The sequence below is a fragment of the Austrofundulus limnaeus genome, unplaced genomic scaffold (genome assembly GCF_001266775.1).
Source record: "Austrofundulus limnaeus strain Quisiro unplaced genomic scaffold, Austrofundulus_limnaeus-1.0 Scaffold321, whole genome shotgun sequence".
Lineage (NCBI taxonomy): Eukaryota > Metazoa > Chordata > Actinopteri > Cyprinodontiformes > Rivulidae > Austrofundulus > Austrofundulus limnaeus.
This window is the reverse complement of record NW_013952723.1, coordinates 63,795-71,451: the sequence shown is the minus strand read 5'-3', so window position 1 is coordinate 71,451 and position 7,657 is coordinate 63,795. Positions and strand designations below refer to the sequence as shown.

General features: G+C 44.4%; 1 protein-coding gene across 1 annotated transcript; it reads left to right on the top strand.

Annotated features, from left to right (window-relative positions):
- Nucleotides 1-946: 946 nt before the first annotated feature.
- Nucleotides 947-7,337, top strand: LOC106527395 (transmembrane protein 121; the record flags this gene model as incomplete). Its single annotated transcript, XM_014022265.1, is given in 2 exon segments — nt 947-1,071; nt 4,758-7,337. A coding segment is annotated over 1 exon segment (945 nt). The 3' UTR covers nt 6,364-7,337.
- Nucleotides 7,338-7,657: the final 320 nt, after the last annotated feature.

Genomic DNA, 7,657 nt, shown 5'->3' with positions numbered 1-7,657 from the left:
TGTTCGTACGAACCCTTTGTACGAACAAAAGTAAGAGAAATTTAGGAGAAGAATACGAACATGTTCTTACAGGAGGCCCATTAGTTTTGTTTATCTGCCTGTTAGTTTTTAGTGAAGCGTCTGTTCTGATGATGACTGCCCATTGAAATACACAGGGCAGAGTTGTACAGTAACTAAGTAGAAATACTTTGTTACTGTACTCAAGTAGAATTTTTGGGTATCTTACTTGAGTAATTATATCTTCAGTTCCAGACTGAGTCATTTCTACCTTCTCCTCTCTGTCAACGCTCTCTGGTTTCATTTAAAAGAGTCGATCATCAGATATTGTCCAAGATTAACCTTCAGGGTGGATATAGCTCGCTAGCAGCCTCACACCGAGGACCTATCCACGTCATCGTTTACCCAGAATGCTTTGTGTGGAAATAAAATGGCTCCGTCCGTGAAATACTAAAAACTGAACATTCTACAGTATTTTTACAGTCTTTATTTTACAGTTAAAATAGATGTTTATCAAATAAAGTCTAATGTTACAACTAATCATGGATCCCTTTAAAGCTGTGCAGAAAGACACAGGACAAATTTGTTATGAGGCTTTATCGCAGGGCCAATTTTTATGTTTCGTGTTTAACTTTGACTAAACAGAAAAGGTCAAGTTCCTCGTCCCGTTGCTACGGCTGAGCACTGCTGACAAATAATGCCTAAGCTCTACCTGGTATTTCATGCATAGAAACAGTGTTTTAACACGTCTTCTGATAAACACGGAAAAGTACTACATGTACTACTGACTGAATGTGACAGAAATACTACTAAAAGTAAAAATAAGAGTTTTACTCACTGTTTAGCTACAGTAAGTCTTAGAATTCGGAGCTCTCCCACTTCACATTCACATAATAAAACTATTTTTCTTTTTAAAAAGCAGTTTTCTGTTTGTTCTGCTGTACTCCAGGTCCTTACTGACTCCCCGGTTCGATCAGCGGCCACAGGGAGCGACAGTAAACATCAGCGGCTGCAGCGCTCCCATGCTTTTCATCAGACAAACTTAACGTCGAGTCAATTTAAAGATCGTCTTTGGTAAGTTGCAGTTCTTAATCTTTCTAACAAGTATGTGAAACGTTGAGCAATTCCACCTGAGACCTGCGGTCCATCAGTGACACTCTCTAAATTACAGACTCAAGTTGTCAGGGGTTTGTGCAAACCTGAGAAATCAATCCAATCTTGTGGGCTTGTGGTGAGGAGCTACGTTTTCAGGGACGGGAGGTGAAACAGAGTTTCTCAAAGGTTCGCGTGGAGTAACATATTATTGGCTGCGTGCCTGTAGAGCAAAAAAATAAAATAAAATAAGCAAAAAATGATGAATTTCAATAAATTTAAACATTTTAGGGCTTAAAGAGATTAAGTTCAGTGGGGCAGACATCTACATTTCCACTGAGAGAAACCTTTTGTGGTTTGAGTCAAAGTAGATTCAACATATTCAGCCTGGTCTGATGCAGAGATGGTACGGTACATTTTGACAACTTTAGGAACCATTTCAGGCTGAAAAACGTCAAAATGCAAACAGTAATAGCCCGAGGTCTTTAGACGTTAGATCTGCCTTTAGGTTGTGTTTGTGCAGCTGTGGCTGAAGCAGAGAAGTGGGAGTTTGTCAAGATTTTATTTACCGCAGTCGCAGCCGATCTCAGCTTCTATAGAGAAAAGCTAAAGGGCCTGCTTAGACCGTTTAGGAACAAAAATATTGGATCTCGAATTTCGTGGCATACTGTGTTTCTGTTGAGATGGCCTTCAAAGGGCCTGTATTATGTGTTTTTCAGGCATATATTTAAATACTATACCATAATAAAGTATCTATGTCACCTTTAGTTGTTATTAAAATGCTGTTTTTATGTTTAAATAGAAAATAAACTTATCTTCTCATCACTTCCTCTTCTAAACGCCTTGAAATTGGCCTCTGTCTCTTTAAGAACCTCCTTCTGCTTCTGACACGTCCCTTTCAGTGCTTCAGGGTTTGCGCGTGCGCTATGATACAGTTTACTTGGCATCTGAAAATACATTTCCTCAAAGGTATTTTGAATCTGAAAAGAGCTTCACTAAGTAAGAACTAATGTTGAAGCTCAGCAGACAGTTTCAGTAAATGGAAACCGTTAATTTAGAAAAAAATTACGTTTTTCGACAACGTTTTTGCTCTAGGATGAGGTGGTTTTTCGGTTGTATCGAAATTGGTGTTTTTTGCAAAACTGCAATGGAAACACTTTTTTTGCATCACGGGAGTCACATGATCAACAACCAGCTGTTTCTACTGGCAAAAAAAGATGACAAAGAAGATAACAGGAAGTAGAAGTAGTAGTAATATCACAGAAGTAGTATAAAATAGTAAACTCACCGACTACAATTTCCCAAAAACACAGCATACGTAGCCGCTCCCAAGTAGGGACTTGTCTCTGGAAAGCCTCGATAAAAGACGCCGACGTCTCCTCTGATGATAAGCGCTAGTGTCGTGGTAGCAACATGCTATGTGTTTACATCCATCGCTGCCATGTTTGTAATGACTTATCATGAGAACAAACGTATCCACGTGACTTTAATAGCATTTCTTACTTAATGGAAACACCCCAGTTGCCAAACTGTATTTTTCGACATTAACAGAATATCGACAAAGTTTTGCTCACATTTACAATGGAAACGCAGCTTATGTTAAAATAAAAGTTGAGTTGAACCTCTGGATGGGTTCTTTTTTAAAATGTTTTGTCTCTTCCTCAAGAGACTTATAAGTCAGAGAAGTTACAGGTAAACTCAGCCTTAAAGCAGTCCTGTAACACCTTAGACCAGAGGAGCCCAAAGTGGGGCCCGTGGGCCAAATTTGGCCTGCCAAGCCATTTGATTTGGCCCACCAACAGTTGCCAAAGTTACAAGGTTGTAACCTGTTATCCTATGTAGAAACACAGTATTTCCATTGGTCAAATGATTATATAAAAGGGCTGTAGTGAAGGTAGTTTTCCTTCATGGTGCTGACTTTATCTTTGATTTAATAGGATTAAACATGACACATGGAATGACAAGAAATATTTAGATCAGATTTAACCCCACATGTAGATTTGCACACTTTATAAGGCCACAAAAACTCATATGTTATCAATTTATGAAATGTCCCATGAGCCTTTGCTATTTGAGTGTATTGCAGACTTTCTCCAAGTGCACAGACTAAAAATAAAGAGGGCCATTGCATAGCATAATCATTAAAAATAAAGGAGTTTACTTACAAAAGTATTTGTATTTCATGTATTATATTACTGCATTTGGCCCACAGCTCTGGATAGATTTTCATTTTGGCCCCCTCGGGGAAAATGTTTGGGCAGCCCTGCCTTAGACTGAAGAAGTCTTTTGGAGAAGAGACGAAACATTTTTCCACAAAGAAGAACTCAGAGGACCGACTCAACTTTCTTTAAATAACATTTTCATGGATGCAGACACTCATTAACTTAGAACTCCATTTATCTGGGTTACAGCAGGAAACTCTAAAGAGTGCGAGAAATGAATTGGTTTGAATATTACATTTAAAATCAGTCTATCTAGGCCAGTGCATTAACTAAATGATCCTAATTGCTCTTCTTCTCGTAGAGTGGGAGAATATTTAGCTGCGCCTCTCGCTGAACTTCTCCAAGTAACTTGCCTCAGCCAGACTATAGGACCACTGCCAGAGCTTTTCTGTGAGCTGCAGTCATATCTTGATTTGAAGGCGAACTGACAGAAACACTAATGTGATTTGTAACTGTTCAGCCTGAAGGGTTCGGTGACAGTGGGAGCAGACAGAACACAGAGCAGAAAGGTTCTGGTTCCTGCTAAAACTCCAACATGAGGAGACGTTTCTGTTCAGTTAACATTTCATTTTTAACCCCTTTTTTTAGTTGGTAATTCTTACCCACGCTGCTGTTATTCATGGATGAGAGCAACACCCAAGAGGTGGACTCCTGCTGGGCAGTAAAGCGCTTGTCATCTGTCCACTTTTTGTTTGTAGAAGCGTCCGCTAGCCTCTTCAGATCCACGCGCTTCAAGAAGCACATCAGCTGCAGGACTAAAGAGGTCAAAAGAGAAACACCTTGAAACGTAAAAAGAAAAGTCTAACTTTCACAAAAGCTGAAACCGTCTTTCACCGTATTCATTTTGAAGAATTTAAACAAGGAAATGAGTTTCCTGCAGCCGGTGCGTCGTAAAAACCAGCCCTCATAACAACGCCTTGTAATCCTTCCGTATGAAATCTATTTCATACGTACTGCAATCATGGATTTTTATATTCAGTCTGGAAACGGCCCAAGACCAACTAAAAACATGTGCAGGAAATGAACACTTGGCTGTCGTTTATCTCATTTTACTGCCAAGTAATACAGGGGCGGAGTAGTTGTATGAGAGTTCAAAATTGGTTCCTACAGATTTTTGTAATAAGTCCTCTATTCGTTTAAGAGCCAAAATTAAACTGCAGTGCATTACCCTGAATATATTAACTCAGGCGGGGAGGATCCAGATGTCACATGACACCAGTGTCATGTCTGCAATCTGTTCTGTCCCATTAATAGTGAAACAGGCCCGGTTCAGAGCCGAGCTGACACATTACTTTGCTCCTCATATATGGGCCGTTGGCAATGAGACTGTTATATGGCCCAGTAGTGCTGACAGGTTTCTTTCTCCTCCTCTGCCTCCTCCAACCCTCCCTCCTCTTTCTTCCCCCCACCCCTCCTCCTTTCCCTGTTTATTTCTCCCTCCTCCAGGCTGTGGAGAAGAGACACGTGGCGAGCGGGAGAGGGGGAAGGATGGATCGTCGGCCCGGAGCTAGAGCCTCCCCCCGGGGAAGCCGGCGTCAGACGCGAGGCCTCGCGGGCCGCTGACCTGCTGTCTCCTTGATTTATGGCGGCTGGGGGGCTCTGGCCACTGCAGACTCCTCCCCCTTCTCTTCTCCGTTTCCCTGCGCACACACCGCAGGTCTGGACGGAGACACACGCGCCGCAGGAGGATCTGGAGAGGGGTTCCTTCTAAACGTGTCGCTCCGCTTCTTTCCCAAAATAAAGCCCCCCTCACATTCCCCACTCTGTCCCACCATCCCACCACCCATCAGTTAGAGCCGTGTGTGTGTTACAATCATGGTGTGTTGGGTGCAGAGCTCCGCCCCCTAACGTAGCGGCTGCGAAGAGGCGGGGCCGGATCGATGGAAGTGCGCTGAGCGACGAGATGACGCTCGAGTTTTCGCGCAGCCTGAGAGAAACCAGCAGCACGCCGCCCTCCGTGGGATTTACCGAGACGAAACCGAGGGCGCACGTTTAATTTGAGACCCGCTTCGGTTGGAACGTTGCACATGAAATCCGTCACGGCACTTTAAATCCCCGTCTAACTTTGAAAGATTTAAACCCCCCACCCCCCGAGGGTGCCCTCACCATGGTGTTGCCGCCCCCAGACAAACGCCACGTGTGCCTGACCACCATCGTCATCATGACCAGCATGGCCTTCATGGACGCCTACCTGGTGGAGCAGAACCAGGGTCCCAGGAAGATCGGCGTGTGCATCATAGTGCTGGTGGGGGACGTCTGCTTCTTAATCGTCCTGCGGTACGTGGCGGTGTGGGTCGGCGCCGAGGTGCGCACCGCTCGGCGAGGCTACGCCATGATCCTGTGGTTCCTGTACATCTTCGTCCTGGAGATCAAACTCTACTTCGTCTTCCAGAACTGCAAGGCCGACAGGAAGAGTCTGGAGACGGTGGCGCGGAAAGCTTTGACGTTACTGTTGTCGGTGTGCGTGCCGGGTTTGTATTTGATCCTCGTGGCTCTGGATAGCATGGAATACGTTAGAACTTTCCGGAAGAAGGAGGACATGAGGAGCCGTCTGTTCTGGGTGGCGCTGGACCTGCTGGACCTGCTGGACATCCAAGCCAATCTATGGGAGCCGCAGCGGACAGGCCTGCCCATCTGGGCCGAAGGCCTGATGTTCTTCTACTGCTACATCCTGCTGCTCATCCTGCCCTGCGTGTCGCTCAGTGAAATCAGCATGCAGGGCGAGCACATGTCCCCCCAGAAGATGATGCTGTACCCGGTCCTGAGCCTGGTCACCATCAACGTGGTCACCATCCTCATCCGTGGCGTGAACATGGTGCTGTTCCAGGACAGCCGCGTCTCCACCATCTTCGTGGGCAAGAACGTGGTGGCCATCGCCACCAAGGCGTCCACCTTCCTGGAGTACCGCAAGCAGGTGAAGGAGTTCCCTCACCCGCAGAACGCCATGGCGCTGGAGCTGCAGCAGAACTCGGTGAGCCACACGCAGGCGCTGCCCAACGCCACCAGTTTGCCACACGAACCTTCACCAGCTCAGGACGTCATCGACACATGACTGCCAGCGCTGGAGACGGGCCGAGAGGTCGGGAAATAAAGACATCGGCTGCGCGACAGGATGTCACGCTCAGACAAACTGCTGTGAAACCACAAAAAGAGATTTTTAGCATCAGCTGCCTTTCAGAAAACTCAGTGACTCTAAGCGCAGCGTGTGAACCGTGTTTTTTTTTTAAATGTGCTGTTGTGTTTTTAATTGTTTCACATGTTTTCAAAAGTTCAAACTTTATTAAGAAACCATCTCCAAGCTGTGCAGCCCCGTGGCATTTTGTTGTGAGGTTGGACAGCTGGTTCCCCCTCAGTGAGCCGCTCCTGTTTATTTCTTTTATTTTTTCTTCCTTTCTTAAATGTCACATTTTTACAGTGCAACTGTGGCATTTTCTTTTGAATCCCAGCAGCAAAAGGACATACCACTCAGCGTGGAGCGGTGATGGAGGAGGAGGAGCAGAGGGCAACAAAAAGTCAGTCCTGATGCTCGCGCTGCGTTGTCCGGAGCGAGCTTGGTGGCTTTTATGATCCGTTCTGCTGAGAGGGGAGCTGCGTGAAAAGCTGCTGCTGTGGTCAGTGTGAAGCTTTACAATCTCAGCCCCCTGTGAACGCAGCGGTGCACAACTATACCATCCACAGCAATTATCCCAGCAAGGGTTTCATGGTGTGTGTGTCTGTGCAGGGATGTGAATCTGCTGAGGATGTCTGCTCAAATGCACCGGGGGGGTTTCTGTTATTTACAGCGGTTTTGGAACACAAGCGAGCGCTTGATTGGTGTTCTAATCTTCAAATGAATAAAACTAAATGTGGACGTCATAAACGAGACAAAACCATTGTTTAAAGAGGAGTTTTTGTTGTCTGTACTGTACATTCCACCTAAAGTGTTTCAAGCCTTGAGGTGCAGAGCTCAAAGGAAAATTGGCAAATAATTTAAAAAAAGTATAGAACAAAAATAATGTTTCTCAGTTTATTATTATTATTATTATTATTATTATTATTATTATTATTATTATTATCATTACAGTATGTACATTCTTTACATGTTGGAGGACAATGTTTTAATAAAAATATAAAAAAGTATATATGATGTTTTTTTTCTCCACATTTATCACCTGATGCCAAAACGCAAACAATGGTGTTTATTCAAAAGGAAAAAAAATTGTATAGGTCCTCTGGACGGGTTCTTCTCTAATGAAACGTTTCGTCTCTCCTCCAAGAGACTTCTTCAGTCTGAAAGTTTCAGGCTAAATTCAGGCTTTTAAGCCCTGCCTCCATGTGACTGATACTCACATCACATGGCTATCGTT